This window comes from Condylostylus longicornis, unplaced genomic scaffold (assembly GCF_029603195.1).
Source record: "Condylostylus longicornis isolate FDR11 unplaced genomic scaffold, ASM2960319v2 ptg000003l, whole genome shotgun sequence".
Lineage (NCBI taxonomy): Eukaryota > Metazoa > Arthropoda > Insecta > Diptera > Dolichopodidae > Condylostylus > Condylostylus longicornis.
The window spans coordinates 386460-409450 of record NW_026577972.1 but is presented as its reverse complement, the minus strand read 5'-3'; the positions used below and the strand labels follow the sequence as shown (position 1 = coordinate 409450).

Here is a 22991-nt window from a genome sequence, read left to right as displayed (position 1 = left end):
ATTACCATCTATTTCTAAAAAAAAATGGAATATTTTAAGAATTTGGAAGCAAGATGCAAATGAAAACTAACGGAATGGAACGAGTCGAATTACTTATTAGTAGATATACTTTGGTGGCAAGCAAACGAAAAAGAACGGAATGGAACGACTCGAACTACTTCTTTATAGATATACTTTGGTTAAAGTCTTGGACTTGCAAGGACATGAAAGTAAGTTGAAAAAACTTAAAACTGTTGAAATTTGAAAATAAGCAAGTTTTTTTCTATATTTATTCATGTTTTTTCAAAAATTTTTTTTAAAATTAGAAATAAGAAAAATTTAAAAATTAAAAATAAAATTTTACAAACAAAAAAAAAAGTAAAAAATTGAAAAAATAAAAAAAATTAAATTTTTTTCTACAAAGTCTTAAGCAAAAAATACAATTACAATAAAAAAAATTATATTTGAATTCCTATATACTAGAGAATTGTTCCTGGCTTTCTAAGGGGCAACCGCTTTCTTTGACTTAAAAAACTTAGTCCCCTTGGTTGCTCTGATGATGGCTCAATAACCGTTGCTTCAGTTAATTCATCATTAACAATTGATTCATCTGATATTTTTCCAGAGTCATCTTTTTTATTTTCACCAGCAGAATTTAATAAATCTGCACTGTCTGAGTTCTCTGAATCAGCTGCTACCGATGCCTCTACAAGAAAAACAGTAAAAACAAAATTGAAAAATTTCGGAATAAGAGTTTTTTCTTTTAAATTATCGTTATAAATTCGAATTATTCTGTAAATTATTTTAATCTTTGTCCTACACTAGATAAATGTGGTATGGTTACTTTAGATTAGTTCCGAAATAATGGATATCAAACAGTTTTATTTTAAACGCACGAAATATGAAGTTGTATGTAGTTATTTCGGAAGTATGCGTAAAATATTTTACCAAATTGTAAAAGAAAGTTAAAATGGAACGCAAGTTTTACAATTACATTTATCCGTATTCGTTCGTAATATGAAGTGCTAAATTTTATAAAGTAGGTACATATTTCAAGAATTTTACATGAGTAGGTAGTAGAGTCTAAAACCTTAAAAGTCTTAAGTTTCACTTTTAGTGAGACGGATTTGAAAAAACTTTTCACCTACGTTATTATAAAATGGAAATCAATTTGATGAAAGTTAATTAATTTTACCTGTTGATTGTGTAACACCAATTCCACCAATTTGTAATTTTCTTCTAGCAATTAATGGATTTACTTTACGATTTTTTTGTAATTGTGATGTTGATGATTTTGATTTATTTGAAGTATTTTGTATTTGAATACGAGGACGATTTTTTAATCGATTAATACCACTTAATGTTGCGACAGTTGTACTATCATTATTTATTTCTTCATTATTATTATTATTGTTGTTGTTATTTATTGAGTTTGAATTTTCATTGTTATTATTATTATTATTATTATTATTATTATTATTATTATTATTATCATCTTCATCATCATTATTATTTGCTGTAGATATTGATGATGGTATTTGCTTTTGTAATGTTGTATTTGCTAAACGACCTCTTGCTATTGGGGGTAATCTTTTGTTTCCAGCTCTATTTAAATTAAATCTTGATGGTCTTGTTGGTAAATTACCATTATTATTATTCAATTGTATTTTATTATTGTCATCTGATTTATTATTTTCAATATTTTCATCTGTTGATAAATTAGATTTTGTATCAACTGTAGTAGATGATGATGATGGTGTTGAATTTAACGTATTTGCTGAACTACCACCAAGTTTGGATCTACCACGTAAATTTAATGTTGGACGTGCACGTAATCCTCTTATTGTTGTTGTACTTGAAATTGTATTGTCGTTTGATTTATTATCTTCAACATTATTACGTTCAGTTGTTGATGTTGTTGAACCTCTTAATGTAAAACGATTACGCGCTATATTAGTAAAAACAATTAAAGAATATTTTGTTGTTAAATTTTATAATAATATTTTTGGATTATACATAAATGTAAGGTAAGTACAAAAAAAAAGTTCTCATAGTTACTTACTTCTTCCTTTAGATCCAACAGATAAGTGGTTTTGCTTACTTTGTTCTTTAGGAATTATATCTTCTTTAACAGCTGATGATTCTGTTGTACTTAAGGTTCTCGTTTTGCCACCGAATGATGGACGTTCAAAACGATCTGATAAATATAAAATATGTTAATACTTGTAATGTTAATACAAGTGTGTAGTCAAGTATAAAAAAAAAATGGACAATGGAAAAAGCGCTTACTTTTATTTTTAGGTAGTTTACGTTCCGGTTCTGATGAAACTTGTGATGATTCAGTTGTTCCTGCCGTTGTTACTGATCCACTATTGCCATTTTTATTCAAACGAAAACGATTACGTCCAACATTTGATATGCCACGTCTACCACTTAATAATGATGTTGACGGTGCAGGTGTTGTTGTCGTGGTCGTTGTTGTAGGTTTTGGTGTTGTAGTAGTTGTCGTTGTTGTAGTTGTAGATGTTAGTAATTTTTGTATTTTTATTGTTGTATATTCTTCGGTTGTTGTTAAAATTGAATCATCATCAATATCATCATCATCTTCATCATTATTATAATTATTGTTATTGCTATCATCATAGTTATTATTTTCTTCATTATTTAAATTCGGATTTATTGTTGTAATATCATTATTATTATCTGTTATATTAATATTATCATTATTATTGTTGTTATATAAGGAATTAGTATCATCGGTTGTTGTATCAGAATTTAAATTTTCATTTGCTAATATTGCATATAAATCAAAAGCAACTTTTTCCATAAATGGTGTTGTATTCTCAATATCTAAATTATTATTTTCTGGTTCATCATTAATAATTTTTGTTAATTTTTTATTATTATTGGTATTATTATCATCAATTTGATCATTTTTATTATTAAAATCATTTGTTAATAATGATGAGGCAGCTGCAGCTGACACACTTGCAGTTTGGGAATTTGATGATGATGATCCTGCTGAGGATGTTGGTGATGATAACGGTCCACCTATATTATTATCTAAATTATTACGATTATTTTTTATTTGTTTATCATCAGTATTAAATGTTTCACTATCAATTAAATCTAAGCTTGGTCTTTTAACATGATGTTTTCTATTACTGTTATTATTATTATTGTTATTATTGTTATTGTTATTATTGTTATTATTATTTTCATTATTTTCATACGATTCAGTATGAGCATTATCACTAATTGAATGTGATTTACTATTACGTGGAGGAAAACGTGTTATTGCTGGTAAACGTCCTTCATCTACTTCTTCTGTAACTGGTATACTTGAACGTCCACTTTTTTGTTGTTGTTTATCATTATCTTGCAATTGTGAATTTTGATTTGTAATACCATTATTATTCCGTTCAATATTTGTATACCTTGATTTACCTCGTGCTGATCCTGATGACGATGATGAAGATGGTGATGACAAAGAAGAGGATGATAATAAATCTTTTTTATCATTACTATTATCATTATTTTGGGACGATTTTTTATCATTTTTTGTTGATTTCTTATTACTATTACTATTATTGTTACTATTCCGATTTTTATTTGATTTGTTATCATTAATATTATTCGATTTTTTATTATTATCAGATATATTAATATTATTGTTATTGTTATTATTATTTATTGTATTGTTTTTATTATTTTCATCATCCTCATCATCATAATAATAATAATAATAGACTACTTCATAATCTTGGCCATCAGGTCCCTTTTTTATTTGAATTTTTTGTTTTTGATTGTTTTCACTACCAGCAGCTTCCAAATTATCATATTTATTGATTAATCCAGAATTTAATTTAATATTATCAATATCATCATCAATGAGCATAGCATCATCACCATCATCATCATTATTATCATTCATTCGCGATTTTCGTATATTAGAAATTGGGTCTGCTGTTGTCGTTGTTAAACCTTCAAAATTTTGTAAATTCATTAAATTTGTAATAAATTCATTTGATTCTCTATTATTATCATTTTCATTTAAATTTGATGATATTATTGTTGCATTGTCTTCATTTTTTACATCTTCTTTATTTGTATCTGATAATAATTCCTCTCTATCATTATTATTACTATCGTTATCATTATTTTTCTTATTATTATTATTATTTTTATTTTCATTTTCAAAATTAAATTCCCTTGAACGTTTCGATTCGATACTTTGCATAACATCAGCATTTATTATCATACCCAAAACCGGATCTATCTCTGGTCTTTCTTTTGTTGCAAATAAACTATTAATTTTTTGCATTTGCATGAAATTTTCAATATTATTCATTGCGTTAATAGATTTTAATGATGATAACAGCATTGTATTTTTATTATTAATATCATCTTTATCATCAATATTTTTATTATTATTTTTTATTTCAAAATTTGATTCATTTGATTCATTTTGTTCATCAATATCCATTGATTTTCTTAATAATTTTGGTGTTGTTGTTGTTGTTTGATAATTATTATTATTTTGAATTTTAATGATTTCTCTTTCATTTTGTATTTTGTGTGCTGTTTCAAAATTATAATTATTCGGTTTTTTATGTGATGTTTCAAATGCTGATGTTGGTATTAATGAGCTTACTGATGATACCGATGATGATACAGATGTTATTACATGATTTCTATTGCTATCATTATCACTATTAGTATTATTAATATTATTATTATTATTATTATTATTATTATTATTTTTATTATTGTTATCACTAATATTGTCACTATTATAGCTATTTACATAATTATCACTATTATTTTTATTAACATCATTATTATTATTATGATTTTTATTATTATTATTAATGCTATCTGAACTATCTATAATTTCACTAGAAGAAATTTTTGATATCAGTATATTATTGGGTAATTCATTATTAATGTTATTTTTATTATTATTGTCAGCTAATATTAATTGAAATGATATTAACAGTAATAAGAATCTGTAACAAAAAGAAAAATAAAAACAAAAATGAAAAAAAAGAATTCACAATGATTTTGAAGTTATTTAAAGAATTTTATTTTAGATTAAGATGTTTATTTCAAGTAGTGTAAATTTTTTCAAAAACAAATTACAGTTTTAAAGTTTCATCCTAAATTTATGCAAAATTATATGATGAATAAGAGAATTCATTAATAATATAAATATTATAACCTCATAATAATATACACATATGTATGTACATATGCTCATTAAAGCATAAATGCGGTAATGTATTTTTACAATGTTTTATAGTTCTGTTTTTTTGATAATTCAGTTCTAACGTAATATTAAATGTGTATGTAATTTGTTTCACTCTGTCTGTCTGTTCGTGGACATGTTTAGAAAACTTTTACATCCTTAAAGATAGAAAGCTGAAATTTTATATAAGTACATAGATCTTTACTAGAAACTTATTTCCATAGAAGAAATCATTTACTAGAAACTTATTTCCATAGAAGAAATTTTACTTATCTGCCCCCACCCCCCCCTTTAACATTTATACCCCGTCAAAACCCAAAAAATGGCAGTTAAACCATAAGCATATTTTTCAAATTTTGCAAACGCAGAAAAGCAGTGGCTTACTTCATCTACCGCGTCACACCATATTTGAACTTTAAAAAAAACAAAATGGCCATTAAAATTTACCTTTGTCTAAAATCCGTTTTATCAAAATTTTTGATGTCGGTTTTCTTTTAGACCACAGGTTGTAAAAGTTTCAAAATTTTAACAGCTTTTAGACACTAATAATAATAGAAATAGTTCATTTCAGTTGAATAAAATTTTTTTGCGACTTCACCCCCTCGCAAGTTATTGCCTCTCGAAATTTGTAAAATTTGAATTTTTGTCACGTTATATTTCCGAAACCGCACGCTTTTTCAAACGCACGCTATAAACGTAGAATGCTAACGGTAAATCCGATGCCATTAAAGAATAGAATTATTTTTCTTAACTCACGTTATTAAACTTTAAAATCGAGCATTATATGTTAACATCTTTTTAAACTTATTTTTGCTTTATTTGAAAGACTGATTAAATCGTTCCTTCTAAATATATGCAATCCTTAATGAAATAGTTTCGTATATGAATAAAATTAATTTTAATAGTGAAGCTATTTTTTTTTATAAGCAGTATTTTTACTTGTTGAAGGGAAAAATGAAAACCGTTGGTTTGATCCAACTTTATTTAATTTCACCACAAGGAAACAATATAGACGAACAATAATATAAGCGAGGCAAAATTGTTAATTATATGTGGTTTTCGCTCATTTTTCTGTTATCTGGTTCCTCTATCTTCCCAAATAACCAACTTTTTCGCAGTTTTAGATGCTATGTAATCAGCAAGCTTGTCCAAATTCCTTTATCGTCTATAATTATTTCTAAATATTTAATTGAACTTCATTTCTCTTTTGGACAACTATATATGAATATCAACTGTGCCACCAGTTCCATCATTTATTACAATACATTGGTTTTGTCAAAATTTAATTTAAGCTTATTCATACACAACCATTCAAATACATTATTAAAATTGTCATTTATTTGATAACTACATACATCAAAACTTCGATCAATAACATAAATAAATTCATCATCTACGAACAGGATCAGTTTACAGGAACTGAAAATTTGAACTCCATATTTTCGAATTTCATCAGCAGAATTTCACCATCAGCAGTTTCGAATGCTGTATTTAAATCTAAAAATATTGCACAAATTACTAAATTATTCTCTTTAGCCATCTTCCAATCATATGGGACCAAATTAAAACCTTTCCCGTGAATGTTTTCTTTTTAAAGCATTCCGTTCATCACATAAAATATTGCTTTCTTCAAGATATTTTTCAAATTGGTTACTTATAACTTTTTTTAATATTTTTTCATATAATGGCATCATATTAATTGACCTCGAGTCAGTTGGTTCTTTCTGACGCTATTTTTTCGGAATTGGCCTGACGACCGATTCCTTCCATATTAATGGTACAGTTTCACATTGACTGATCGACAATATGTACTAGGACTTCACCAAATGAATGATATGAATTGAGAATTACTTTAGTATCGAAAGTCTTTTCTAACACTATATTTTCCGCAATTCCGGAATATATATTTTTATTTTTTGGTTCAATAAGGAGTGTATAAAAAGGAAAAATGGAATCTGTAGATAGTACATGGCGCTATAAGCTTCGCCGGTTTAGTCAGATTGTGTTGAATATTTGACAAACAAGTTACAACAATTACAAAACAAAATTCTTAAAACGATGTTAAATTTACCTTTTTTCTACTGTTTTAAAAACTTCATAGCAAAAACTGAATTGATCTAATTGCTGATAAGTTTGTTTCTATTATGCTAAATTTAAAGACGAATATGAATTTTCTTACTACCTGCTGATTAGGAATCTTTTTTTAAAATTTTAAAGTTTATTACAAAATGCTGCAGCAATTTTATTACTTTATTTTCCTTCTATTTTTCTTTTTTCTTGTTATATTAATTAATTTTTTTCGATTCACTCACTATAGGCACTTTACAATTAATTTTTTTTAATTGTTTTATTTTTGACAAACTTTTGAAAATTGTTTAATAGAGGTTTTTTTTTGTTATAAATTCCTTAAGAATTTATTATTTTAAATTTATAATATTATATAAAAGTATATACATACATATTCATAAAATATCAAAAAGTATGTACATTCAGATGAAAAGATCCATAAAGATTTTCATACTGTAAGACAATTGTAAATAAAATCATTGCAATTGCAAGGACTGCTAAAATAAAAATTAAAAAATCTGTAGATAGATTGATTAGCAAATGTTTTAATTTAACGAAACAAAAAAAAAACTTAATTCAAAATTTTTAATTCAAAAACAGAATTCATATACATGACACAAATTCTTGTCCTCCATCAATCAAAAAATCTACTCAAAAAAGCTATTTTATGTCAATGCTGAATTTCATTATTTTATTTGAATTATTTTGAGAAAATATTATATAAAATATTGATTACTTTAAATGAAAACTGCATGATATACGAGTAGCATTAAACGATATAGCTTAAGAGATAGGGGGGAGGCTGTAGGCATAATATCATATACATACACAGTAATCTAATTTTAATATAAAATCAGATAATATTAATAAAATAACCAAAATTTAAAAAATAACAGATTTTACATTATGTCGACTATGGGGCTTAATATATGGGGCTTAATATATAAAAAACACATACGATTACATGATATATAAAAATCCTGAAACAAAAATTATGAAATTTTATGTAATAAAGGTGAAAAGATCTGAAATATAAAACAAGCATATTATACAAATGACAATAAAGCATTATAATTAACGGCTGTATACTAATATAATAAATTAGATGTGTAAGCGGTTTCCCTTTTATAATATATATGTATGTAAAACAAACTCCTAATGATAATTCTATTTTGTATGGTTCCGAAGTTATAAACATTTATGTATATACAGGAAAAATCCGGTACCTTTTTTTCAACAGACTGTAGGTCGAAAACGAGTATATCTGCACACCCCCCTACAAACACAATATTTTGCATCATAGTCCCTGAAATTATCAATCATCCCTGAATAACAATCATCCCTGAAATTATATGCCACTTTATGCGAAACAACCTGTATATAAATTAATTTGGATAATATATGGGTTGCATATATTATCATTTTGATGATTCAGTAATCAGTGACATAACATCTCTGACATAACTGCCCCCCTCTATTAATAATCTTTAATTATTTAACTCTTCATTTTCTGTCTTTCTTCGGACTTTTCTTGCAGAAATACATACCAAATGGAGATGGGGTACTAATCGCCGTTAAAAACTCGTTATCAGCTAGTATATTATTGATATTTAGGACTTCGACGATTTTGAAATTATTGCAGTTAAAATTGAGCTAAATTCTAAAACACTTTTCTTAGTCAATTGCTATTTACCGCCTAACTCAAGTAATGAGTTATACGCAAAATTTTCTTCGGCAATTGATTATGTATGCAATTTTCTTAACCAAGGGGATGAGGTTTTTATTTTCGGAGATTTTAATCTCTCCAAAATTAAATGGATGACTCATGATGAGAAACCGTTTTTAATTCCAATTGACTGTTCTAGTGAATTGGAGTTATCTTTTATAGATGTCTTTCATTTAAACAACTTACAGTAAATACCCTCAATAACAAACCATCAATCGAAGCAACTGGATCTAATCTTTACTTCTAATTGGTATAATTGCTTACCTATAACTGTCCCGGATCTGTTGGTTAACGTAGACATCTATCATCCCCCGATATCATTTTCTTATTCCACTGACAACAAAAATGGCATGGCATATTACCGTTCTATTGCAAAATTGACGGTAATTACTAAGGTTTTTGAGTTGATGATATATGACAATATTAATTAACATTTTTTACCATTCATTAGTGGGTGTCAGCATGGCTTCTTGAAAAAAAAATCCACGGTGACGAACCTGGTGGAAGTCATTACGGTTTTTTCAAATAATATGGAAAATGGGTATCAGACGAACGTAATTTACACAGACTTTAGCAAAGCTTTTGATATTTTACCACATGGCGTAATTATTTTGAAATTGAAACTTTTAGGATTCCCTGATAACTTCTTAGCTTGGATGAAATTATATTTCTCTGGTAAGAATTACTCAGTCCTCTTCAGCAATTTCTTCACCTCTTTCGGTTAATTCTGGTGTCGCTCAGGGTAACCACTTAGGTCTACTGCTGTTCATAATTTCAGTTGCTTCCACGTTGACGTGAGGTATTAATATATGCTGATGACATGAAAATTTAAAAAAAAATACGCTCTGTAAATTATGCGATGTATCTTCAAGACGATGTGAACCGCTTTTATGAATGGTGTTTAAGTAATAACCTAAAAATATATGTAAATAAATGAGCACAAATGTGCTACTTTAGGCAAAGACGGCCACTGCTAACAAACTATACTTTGAATGGCCAAGCTCTTAGTCGAGTCGATTCAAATATGAATTTAGGTGTTTGCTTCGATAACAAGTTATTATTCAAAAACCACTACAACCGTGTCATAAGCAAATCAAACTCAATCTTGGGTTTCATTAAACGCTGGTCAAAGCAGTTTAATGATCCTTATGTCTTGAAATCGCTCTACTCGTGCCTTGTCCGTCTTCATCTTGAATATGGTTCGAAAGTATGATCACCCTACTACAATATACATATTAGCAGGATTGAGTTTATTCAAAAAAATTTTTTGATGTTCGCACTACGTCTTTTTCCTTGGGAAGACCCCATCAATTTTCCACCTTATGAACACAGACTCAAATTAATTGACTTACCCACACTGGAAAAAAACGTGATTTCACGGATGTGTTTTTCGTTTTTCAGCTTATGAAAACTGACCTAATTTCTCCCGATATTTTAAAGAAAACTGTTACTAACTCTAAGTTTCAGTCTCGTTCCCTGATCTTTTCATGGCCTTTTTTCATAGAACCAATTATGGGAAACATGAACCTGTCAGTACAATGTTGCGTTTATGTAACAAACACAAACCTGACTTTTCACTGATGAAGCACACTATGAAAAAACTTCTATTTACTTATAGTTAAGAATAACCTCTTGTATAACCTCTTTATGTAATGAAGTATTAGTACTAGTAAGTTTTTATGTTGTATAATTTTAAACTAATGTTTAAGTCAATAATTATTTGTTAAAATCTAATAAAAAAAATGTATGTACATGTGTTTGTTTTTTGAATGGGCAGAAGACAATTGATATGATCTCTTATAATTTATTGGCATATGGTACATCATATTTTAAGTATTATACAAGAATATACTATAGCCACATAAATTTTGAAGTTGCTATACAACTTCAAAATTTATTTGGCTATATCTTAGAACTATAAAAGCTGTGGTATTGAAATTTCACACAAGCAAATATGTTAGTAATGCCGATGTGCTTGATAAAATTCGTTAAAATTTCTTGGCTCCTTCTGGTAGCTGTCATACAACTTCAATAGTAATTTGGCACACACAGTATTTTGAAAAACACATTGTACTGAAATTTTGCATAAATTAATATGGTAATACATTATGTTTATGTAATACATAAATTAATATGGCAATTTAAAGTCATAGTCTGTCCCATAGTCAGTTATGGCATGTTTATTTGCACATAGGACAACAAATTCGTACGGGTATCACAGAGTTGACAAGGTCAACTCTATTTTTTCTCGTTTTCCCTTTAATTCAATATAAAATAAGTTTTTTATTTTCGTTTAAATTATAATTTGATTCATTTTAAATTTTTTTTTTGGCAAGGTGAAATATCAGTGGCAATCTACATTAATACACCACTTTTATTGAATATTATCATTTTAACCATTTTATATTGTCAGTAATAGAAACTGTCAGTAATAGACACAAACATTTGCGCATAGGTCAATATTCGGAACGTTTTTTCTTTTCATCTTTAATCGAAAAATCATGAATTAAAATATATTTTGATTAAGCAGTTTTATAAAAAACATTATTTTCAATTATTTAAATTATTCAAAAAATTGAGATCACAATCGCTTATTGTGCCTCACATAATATAAAATATGTATAAAATATCTCACGTCAAAATTGAATTTGTTGCGAAGTATCTCAGTATTAGAGACATTTATCTTATTATGTTAGAACATAATATGCAATCTTAAGATTCTTAAGTCATTTGTCTTAAATTTCATGTAAATATGGGGAGCATTCGGAATAAAACATCAGTTTCCTCACATTAAAGTTTAGAGCTACGGAACAAATAAACTGGAATTATTTTAATCAACCTTCATATATTATGATATATTTGGAAAATTAAAGATATATATAGTTGCAGTATGCCATAGCATGTTGCGGAAGTAGTTATTTTATTAGGATGCATCCACTTATTGTGTCTCAGACACATATTGTTAGAATAATTTTTGTCAAAAATCGTCTGGAACATAATTTACCTCTATTTTTACTCTTGAAGATTTTGCCACTTAGACATTTATATATTTATAACTGCTTAAAAATATTTTTCTTGAGTTGTGGTTATTTACTTAACCTGTGGTTTCTATTATTTTTTATTTAATTTAGAGTTAATTTAGAGTTAACCATAGAAATTTAGTCATTCAGCCAAGACCTCACACATCTGACTTTTTACATATTTATAATAATATTTCACCCAGAGTATTCAATCGTTTTAGTTCTCTGAGGGAGGAAACTAACTTAAACGCTTATATAAAAGATTTAAAAAAGTTTCTTTTTGAATTTGATTTGTTGGCAATTGAACGATTTCTAGACCCATAATTTATGTATTAATATTTCACAACTTTCAAATTTCTTTTTTCCCTAAAGCTTGTTTCTTTTTTCCCCTAAAGCTGATTGATACACACATGTATACTGATTGAAATTTCTTATTTGATATTTTCTTGCTATTAAACTTTCTTAAATTTTATTTTTATAAATATTATTGATGATTTTTTAATATTTATTACAAAATTAGTTCTTTTTTTAATTAATTATATATGATGTATCTTGTTGAAAATTCAATATTCTTAAATTTTAAAAAATTATTTTGTTATTTTTTTAACTTGAATCTGTATTCGCTACTTGTTAGTTATAATAATAGAATGCTTGAAACTTATTTTACATTTATATAAGATTCTAGTTATGAAATTTTATGATTAATTTATTAAATGAATTTTTCAAATGTTAGTTGTTAAAATGGTTGTAAAATAAATGAATTATTACTTTTTTACGATATAAATCACTTTTTTATTCGAACTTTTGTCCAACAAACAATCCATGAACCTGTTAAGTACCGCTAATTATATGTATAATTCTTTTTGTCAGAATACGAGTATGTGATATATAAGAAACCCAGTGCTGCGGTCATAAAACCGCATTATTTAGGTCTTTTTTCATTAATTAAATTTTACTCAATTCTAAGAAGTAGTAGTAGTCGTAAGAATTCAAGACTGATTTAGACATTACTGATTTTTATGTATGTATATATTTATACCTTGAACTTTCGTGAAGGGCATATTCATTTTGGTGTGGAGTTTGTTACTACTTGAAGGACTTGCCCGCGGTATATAAATGTATATATATTCTTGTTCATGCAATAGTGCACTTTGTTACGAGACACCCTGTATAAAGAGAAATAATCAACGAATCCTTGAAATTTAATACTAAAATTCGGGGTGTTAAAACAATGAACCTATAAATGTTTCGGAAAGATCAGGGCTCGGAAACCGAACTGGGGCCGATTTTACATTCTTTACCATATCTACGGAATTAATTGATGGAATTTGTTGAAATTTGATATTTGAGTTTTGGATTCTTACCAAAACTAACTGGTAATTTTTTCAGGGAATTGGAATGGCACAAAGCGAAACTTTGAAAATAGTAAAAAAAGTATTTAAAACGCATCTTCGTAATCTTCTGCAATACTTTCACTAAAGTAGACAATAACCATTGCGGTCGGTTATATGCTGATCACATCAAATTTTTATGGAATGATTACAAAAGTTCGATTAATTGCCCTTTCAACTATGAAAGCTAATTCTAAATATTTCAAAAACTAATTTTTAAATGTAAAGGTGGCAGGGTATAATTCAATCGGTTTAGGTCGGTTTGTACTTGTTTAAATAGTAACAAAATTACTAATAAAGTAAATTTTATTTTGTTATTGTTTTCTTAATTAAAATCATTCATATAAAGGCTTCAGGCTTTTCTATTTTTTTTTCACTCAGTTTTTCGAATCTTTCACTTTTATGTAAAACATATTTCATGGTATATTCATAAAACGTATATAGATGTGCATATGTACATATATATACATATTTTAAAACTTGTTTTGTTGTTAATTGATAAAAAAAAAATCCCACTGCGCTAAAATTAAACTCTCGTAGTTAAATTCAACTTTGATTTAGTTTAATAATGAAATTTCGTTTACAATATAAAAAATTTTTATTGGTGCTTTTGGTAATTCTGGTAGTTTAAAAAAAAAAGAATAAAGTTTGTTCAAACCAATTATTGTTTGTAATGTAGCACTTTTTATATATTTCAAAAATTTAAAGAGGCGTTAAGATAATCCTCAAAATTAAGGGTTGATTACGTGACTTAATAAAAATAATTATAGTTTTTAATGGCATGGAAATTACCCTTAGCATCCAACATTTATGGAAATTCGGAAAAACTTGAAGTTTAGGAAATATAAGGTGCCAAAAATTAAAATTTTAGAAATTTCGAGAGGCCATAACTTGAGAGGGGGGTTGTGATGAGAAAAAGTTTCTTTCCAACGAAATGATCAATTAATTAGTATTAAAGTGATGCTAAAATTTCAGACTCCTACAATCTGAGGTCTAGAAGAAAACGATATGAAAAATTTGGAAAAAACGGATTTCAGATAACGGTAAATATTAAAGGTCATTTTGTTTTTGTTAAGGTCGAATATGGTGTGCCGCGGTACAAACAGTTAGCCACTACTGTTCTACGTTTGCATAATTTAAAAAATGTTTCGCAGATTTTGCTACAATCATTATCTAAAATAATTTTTAGGGGTTTGAGGGGTTTTAGTAAAAATTTTCTTCTATGGGAATGAATTTGTCTAGGAAAAAAATTTTCAAAATTTTTTTGGAAACGTGCTAAAAAGATTTTATTTTTTTTTTTTGTTATTTATTTTGAATATTAGAATCAAAAAAGAAAAATTCATAAGAATAAAGAATGTCTAACTTTGCGGAAGAGTTCAAAGTTCGTCTAAATTTTTTGATGATAACTCGTATGTTAAACTACTAGCGCATTTTTAAGAGATGTATCATATTGTGGAGTATACTTCTTTTCATATGTCATAGAAACAATTTGTAATAAATGGATTAGACTGAAAATTGATATGTGATCAAGATCTTCTTCCCAACGAAATAAGTTTAATCAAACCTGCGAAACTGCTACCGGTTTGAACATTTTTTAGAAATAATTAAAAATTAATAAAACTGATGTAGTTCGTAAGTTGATAACTATTTATGTCATAGTTGTTTATTAATTATATAGAGTAATAAGGATATTACAAGGGCTAAATGTTTTATGCGAGAGAAACTGAGAGTAACATGTTACAATAAATTTCCCTTATATGTACATATTATCGTTATATTGGAAGAAAATAAGGTCTAATAATAGTGCCAGGTTATTTTTTCGATTAAATCACCAGTTAATAATTAATTAGCGAAACATTTTAAAAATTAGTTCATAATTCAGAATCAGATTTCATTGCGTTTAATCCTACATATGTCTACTAGAATGTTACCCAGAAACCTGAAATTTTGTATATAATTTATATAACCAGGTGCAACTATATTAAACTTCTCATTTCTGAGTGTATCTATATGAATATTTTAATAATTTGATCTACCAATTATTTTTCTATACTACGTTGTATATAAGTATTTATACTATGAACGTGCCGTACCGCCGCCTTTCTTTACTGACAATTGCAAGGAATTTGCTTTTTTTTTGTTACGATAGAGATTTATGTATGTATGTATATAAAACGTAAAAAAAAAAATTGGCACATTTTTATGAAATAAGTTTTTTCTTATAAAGCTGTCAAAATTGCATACCATGTCCCATTTAGGTACAAGAGCAACTTACCACTCTTTTTCTTTATCGACTAAAGGCAAATTATTTATTGTAAATTTTCTTTTTTTTTACTTTTTGTGTAAAATTCAAGTGTAACTGTTTTCAAATTCCATTCCGTTTTGTACAGCATTCCGTTTAATGGTTTAGTTGATTTTGTGCTTCTATATAGTTTTGGGTGTTATTATGTATTTTGTTTTTTTTGTGGGTGTTGTTTTTATTTAAAATATACATTAAAAAACAGAAAAGTAAAAACCAAAAAGTTACAATCTTCAGCATCATTTAAGGTGCAGCAGCAACAGCAGCAGCCATATTTATTAAATATTTTATGCATAAAATAAGCACATTTTAACCAAAAAAAAAATTTTTTAATAATTTCATGGAATTTTTTTCCAATTTTTGTTTTTTTTTTTATTATTTATTATCAATTACTTCAGTGAAAGGTGTGCAAATCTGTGTGTGTGTGTATTTATTATTTTAATTTTTTATATATGATTATGCAACTGAATTTCGTCTAAAAAAAATGCTCATCCCAAATTGAAAAACAAGCTGGATGAGAAAAATCAAATTAAAAACAACTAAAAACGTTCCAGTCGGTATAAATCGACCGAATTATACCCTGCACCTTGGCAATTTGCGTTTAAAATTTGTTTTTGAGATATCTAAAATTAGCTTTCATTGTTGTATACCAAGTACTTGAACGTGTCAAACCATTTTATAAAAACTACACGTCTATAATAGGACTGACCTATAATAGGAAACACACCTGTCAAGTTTCATGAGCCTACCTTTATTATTTGTTCGAAAATTTTAAATTAGCTTTTGGAGTTATGTTGCAGGTACTCGAACCTGTCAAGTAATTTCACCAAAACTTCAGGAATATATGTGACCTATAATTGGACACATGACTGCCAAGTCTCAGGAATCTGACTCTTTTATTTTTCCATATATTTAAAATTAGGATTTGGAGTTATATGACAGCTACCCGAACCTCACTACTGCCGAGTTTCATGAATCTGACTTGAATATTTTTTGAAATATTTAAAATTAGCTTTTGGAATTGTATCGTGCAGCCATTTCATTAAAATTTTCAGAACTTATGTAAAGTGTAGTTGGACACATCTTTGCAAAATTTGATATTAATATTTGTATTAGTTTTTGAGATATTTAAAAAAACCTCTTTAAATTGTATGTCATCTAACCGAACCGGTTGTCCGAATTGGTCCAATTGGCAAAGAAGAAACAACTTGTGAAAGTTTGGTGCCGATTGCATTATTAGTTTTTGAGTTATCGTGCGATCGGAGGGATGGACGGACGGACATGGCTAAATCAACGCAGAATTTTACGCTGAGCAAGAATATAATACATATTCATACCGCAGACGACTGCCTTAAGTGGTTACAAACTCCATATCAGAGTGAATATACCCTTTAAGAAGGTGTAGGGTATAATCAAACACATAAACACACACTGAAATTTTGTTTTTTTTTTTTTTTGTTTTTGATAACAACCATTTCTGTTTTTTTTTTTTTTTTGATTGCATATTTAATGATAAATGATGATGTCGTAACACACATATGTATTTGGCAGGCGACTATGAGTTGCATAGTAGTAAAATTAGTGTTGTAATATTTAGGCGGGTGCACGCAGAGCAACTCTATATAGGTATGTAGGAATTCATGCTGACTGGGTAGATTTAAAAATTAAGATGATGACGTAACATATATTGGCATGCATACTTAAGTATATATGTAAGAGAAGATGAATACAATATAAGCACAGGAAGGGGTAGGTACGTTGGTAAGCAGACATGCAGGCAAACAGATAAATAATTATTTAATATATGTGTACGTACATGAATAATAATAAAAATATCAATAGATTAGCATACATTTTTTATTTTGTTTTCATATCATAACCATTTTTTTTAAAATTTAATTTCCAATTTTTGTCACTTTTTAATAATAAAAAAAGAAAAAATTGTGTATTTTTTTTATTTTATTATAATTTTGTAATTGAATAAAAGGGAAAGTTTATGGAAACAAAAACACGATTTGTGGTCAATATTCCATAGTTTAAACTTTTTTTTGTTATATTATCGCTTCTCTAAAATTCTGTAAAATTTTACAAATTAAAAATAAAATTGGAATAATAGAAAGAAATAATTAAAAGTTTTGGAAATATAATCGCTTAAAGTCCGTTTCTGTACCGCATAGATTGAATATATTTTTGGGAGCTTATGACCTTTCTCATAAATATCCTAGATTAACTATAAAATCCTTGCAGATTTCAAAATCACGGAACACTATGATAGTATTGCAATTTGAAATGAGACATTCTGCATATAACCTAATTTCAACAATCCAGTTAATTAGACCGGAAATGTTGTTAATTAAGTTCATTTAACAATTCCTGATTTAAAAAAATTGACAAACAATTATTACATTTTTAAATATACATATACGCTATTGGTTAAGTAATATTTGCCAATGTAGAATATCGTACTATATAGTAATTAAGAATTTATTTAATAATAATTAATTTATGTTATAGAATTAAAATTATTGTGCAGTCAAGGTTTTAAAAATTTTTATTTCTGCACAAAAAACTATTATTTTATGCTTGTTAATTAATTTTAGTATAATGTTATTAATTAATAAAAAAGAAATTATGTAATTATAATTTAAGAATAGAGTTTACTTGATTATTTTCACTTAGAAAAAAAATGAAAAATTAGGACAAACACGTGTATAAATGCAGACCGTAAATCAATTCGACTTATTGACCAAAATTTCAATTCACCGTTGGAGATAAAAAAAAAATGAAAGTTTTCCTCATTTTCTCTTTCTCCCTCCTAAAAATTATATTCATAGTTTCCCAAAGTCAATATAATTAAACTGTTATATAAAATCAATTGAAAATTAAAAAATAAACTGTTATATAAAATCAGTTTTCATTAAATTTTCGAAGCAACATTGTTCTACATATAAATTTGGAAGTATGTCAAATTTCATCTAATATAGAAATCGATAAATTAATGTTACATTACTGAAACAAATTTTTTTTCTTTTTGCTATTCGAATTTCCCTTCAAGTCTTTTGTGAAATGCCAATTTACGGTTCTTTACCAGATACTATATTATATTCGAATGAGTTTCTATTTGAGCAAAATGTCCTTTTACTCAGAAGTATATGAACATATGTACATTTATTCCATTATAGCCTAAATAATTAATAATATATTTTCAAGCTTTAATATGTAGAATAAATTTTTCAAAATTTAAGATCTTTTTTCACTTAGATTTAAGCTCTATACATATACATATATATAAGTACTAGCTAAAATTTAAATTTTTGAAATTTCTATTTAAAAACTTATCGTATATAATATCCATATAAAGACGATCACACCTATAACATTGAAGTAGATGACTTTATACTTGTGAATTAGTAATGAGTACAATGATATTGCTTAAAGAACTATTGAGTATACAATAAGAATAAGCTTAAAGAACTTGGCTCAAACTTTTGTTTAGAAGTTGTAGTCAGTATTATATATATTATATGTATATATTATGTAATAATATATTATGTTTATTTCCTTTAAAAACAAAAAGTAACTCCTGGCCCTCTTCACCTTTCACTTTCATCTGACTGCGTTTTTTTTTTTCTTTTTATACTTTATCGTTATAGTTTTTCTAAAGAATTTTTTTTTGGTGTTCATATCAAATTTACTACAAGGTTAACAAATTATGTGGTCGTAATATAGAATTTATACTCACATATATAATATTATATACTAACATAAAATTCATATTTACATACACATAATTGTAAATGAATTTACAATGTATACAAACTGTTATATATAAAACTTGTTTTACTTGTTTTCATAAAAAAAATAATAAATTTCAATAGTGTTCAAGTTTATTAATCCGCATATCTCGCTCAAAATACAGAAAAAAAAAATTTATAAATTATAATCATAAAAAAAAGGTAAAAACAAAATTTTTTTTTCTCTTATTGCCGCGTGTTTAATAAAATAACATGATGTCTCAGGTATCTGTTACCTACATATAATTATTAAATTCATTAATAAAATTTGTGCGTATACCCCAACATTTTAAAACTCATTTATTCGTCAGCTGTACAACATGTAATCAAATGACAGGTTGAGTTCAAGTTTGCAGATCTTACAAAGTAGTTCTTATGTTTTCAGCGCTATTCTGCAAAAGAAAATTCAAAAACTGAAAAAAAAAAGTTCTGAAAATAAAAACATCCCACTGCAACCATCTGTTTTTGACATGTCAATTTTATTTTGTCATTTTAGTTTTAAACCTTGGTGTTGGTATGTTAATATTATTAATTTATTTTTTAAAAAAAATTAATAAAAAATGGATATGGATGGCAAAAAAAAAGATAAAGGAAAGTAATTTTCTCTTAAACAACATCTTACTAAGCAGCTTCCAAAAAAAACTTAACAGAATAAAAAAACATCGAAATTTTTTACAACAATCTACTCACATCACACTCCTCTTTCTACGCCCCGAGCAGGAGTCGTTTTCTAATTTCAGTCTTTCAGTTATGAGGAGTTTGGTTTCTGCACTGGACCATCTTTTTATGCTATTTTCGTCATTCTCAAACCTCAATAATAAGAAAACCATTTCAAATTTATTGAAATATTTAATTTTGATAATGTAGATATGTACTTACATGTCCTCACTAGTCTCGAGTGTTTCAGACATTATACAATTTTGAAAATTAGCAAGTTTTTTTTTTAGAAGAAACTATTGAATTTTGTTTTAGAAGAAACTATTGAAATTTATTGAAAATTTTTGAACAAAGTTAAATTTTTTTAAAGAAATCAAAAATTTTTAAGTGGTCTTATTACGCGGTCTTATTTCATACTATTAAAATTTAAGGTTATATTTTTTTCTTATTAATGACAGCACAAATTTAATGCTGCAAATGCTGCTGAAGTTCTTTTCAAGTTCTAAAAGCAAAAATGCGCTACTTTTTGCAGTATAAATACAAAAACGCACTGCATTTGTAGAACTTCATAAGATCTGCAAACTTGAACTCAACCTGTAATCGTGTATCTCTCACTTTTTAATCCCGCTCTTTTATTCATTTTCAAATTAGAATTGTTTTCTAATTGTTTTCTAATTTTTTCAATAAAATTAAAATCTTCTAAATTCCAATTTTAATTTATTATTAATATTCTACTACACCATATACTCGTAGTTAACGCCTAAAAATATGGTTTAATGCAATATTCGCATAATTAATGGTGAAACTGGTGCCCGAGCAATCACTCTTTAAATTATTATAATGTCTAATATCCGAAAAAAATATTACGACGAATTTTTGTTGGCGACTCCTGTTATAAATAAATGAAACAAATATTGTGTATTTGAAAACAATTATATTTTATTTCAAGATAAAAAAAAATGAAAACAAAGAAAAAAAGAGCAATATTGAACCAGTTATAAACCAAGATAAAACGGTTAAATTTTTTTTTTGTTTGGTTTCTTGGATTTGATGAATTTTGCTAACTTACATACATTTTATATTTTTCTAGTTTTATTTTATATATATATGAATGTATATATATATATATATATATATATATTTTTTAATTTTAATAATGAAAACAAGGCAGGTATGTGAGCTATGTGCACGTACATACTTTTTATTTTTATATGAAAAATATTAAAACAAGTTTGAACCGAATAATTTTTTTGTGTAATTTGATAAAAGATTGGATCTACACCGTTAACAGTTTAATATATAGTTAACAGTAAAATAAAGTAATTAAAAAATTAAACTTAAGAAGTTAAAACACACATATATATATATATGTACATACATAGAATAATTTCGAATTTTAAATGAAAGTATTTTTTTTTTCAGTTTAGAACAATTTGACGCTCACGATTTTTTAATAATTTTTTCCATTGATATTAGAATTGTCGTTTCTTGCAATTATTTGCATTTGTTATTATTGATTATTATGAAAAAGAAAGTGGTGCATATAATATATACATATCGTATCGTACATATATATATATATACATAAAAGGAAAATTATATTTTTAATTAAATACCTTGTTTATGCGTCGGACATTTTTTGAATAGAAAACTCTAGCAATATAACGGGTTTTGACTTCCTCTGCAATCACAAAAAAATATGACAGTAAGGAATGGAGAAGCTTCACTTCTATAGGATAAATATGTATTCATAATTTGGTGGTTAATTTCTCATTTCAACAGAAAATAGATAGGTTATGATCAATATAACAATACTTATACCACGTATCAATGTGAAATTTTCTTGTTTTCTTGTTCTCTTTAAAATTTCATTGTTATTTTATTTATATATACAGGGTGATTCAGTACAATATTACATATCATTGTTTAGGGCATGAAAAATGAATAAAAATTTGGTTTGGCAACTAATTAGTTGTCAAAACTTAACGGTTTCCGAGATCCGGAGTTTTTAACGAACTTTCACGAAATTTTTACTTGCCTTAACTTTTTTGCTTAAACTTCCCGTGCAAAAAAGATAAAGGGTTCGAATGAACAGTTTTTGAAAGCGCTGGTAAAAGACTTGAGAGCAACATATTACTTGATATTTTATTTTATGTACTTTCGGAACACCATGCATTCGAACTTTGGGAAAACACAAATTTTTTCATTTTGTATTTTTTCGATTTTTTTTTCATTCCCACAATTTTATGTAAAAATTTTAGAAACTTTAAATTTTTTTTGTCACAGAATTTTGGTCACTTTCATGAGCATTAATTTAAGTCCTCAAACGATTGAAAAATCTTCCACGTTACAAGAGATATAACCTACAAACCATTTCTATGTCAAGATTTTAAGGACCCCAATAAAACCCTTTTAAAAACTGTTCATTTGAAGCCTTTATTTTTTTCGGAAGGGAAGTTATAAGCAAAAAGTTAAGGCAAGTAAACATTTCGTGAAAATTCGTTAAAATCCCCGGATCTCGGAAACCGTTGAGTTTTTAAAATTAGTTTCAAACAAAAATTTTACCCATTTTTGATACCCTAAACAACGATATACATATATAATATTGTGCTCTTTACTGAATAACCCTGTATATATATATTTTTTTTCACTTTTATTTTCACATTTATTTATTAACCTTACTATTGATTTACTGACCTCTTCTAGCTTTTTTTTTCTGTAACAAGTGAACTCACTGCTATTGGAATAGAGATTATAGAAGCAAAAATATTATGTGAAATAACTGCTATTATGTATCTGTAGTGTATATG

General features: G+C 26.7%; 1 protein-coding gene across 2 annotated transcripts in view; it reads right to left on the bottom strand.

The window, feature by feature from the left end:
- Positions 1-239: 239 nt before the first annotated feature.
- Positions 240-22991, bottom strand: part of LOC129606610 (putative uncharacterized protein DDB_G0287457) — a 32748-nt gene continuing 9996 nt past the window's right edge. For both annotated transcript variants that reach the window (XM_055517016.1, XM_055517025.1), the window contains 4 exons: positions 2269-4988; positions 2042-2176; positions 1175-1927; positions 240-685 (listed from right to left, as the gene is read on the bottom strand). In XM_055517016.1, coding sequence (XP_055372991.1) covers positions 459-685; positions 1175-1927; positions 2042-2176; positions 2269-4988 — 3835 coding nt within the window. In that variant the 3' untranslated portion in view covers positions 240-458. The remainder of the gene's footprint in view (positions 686-1174; positions 1928-2041; positions 2177-2268; positions 4989-22991) is intronic.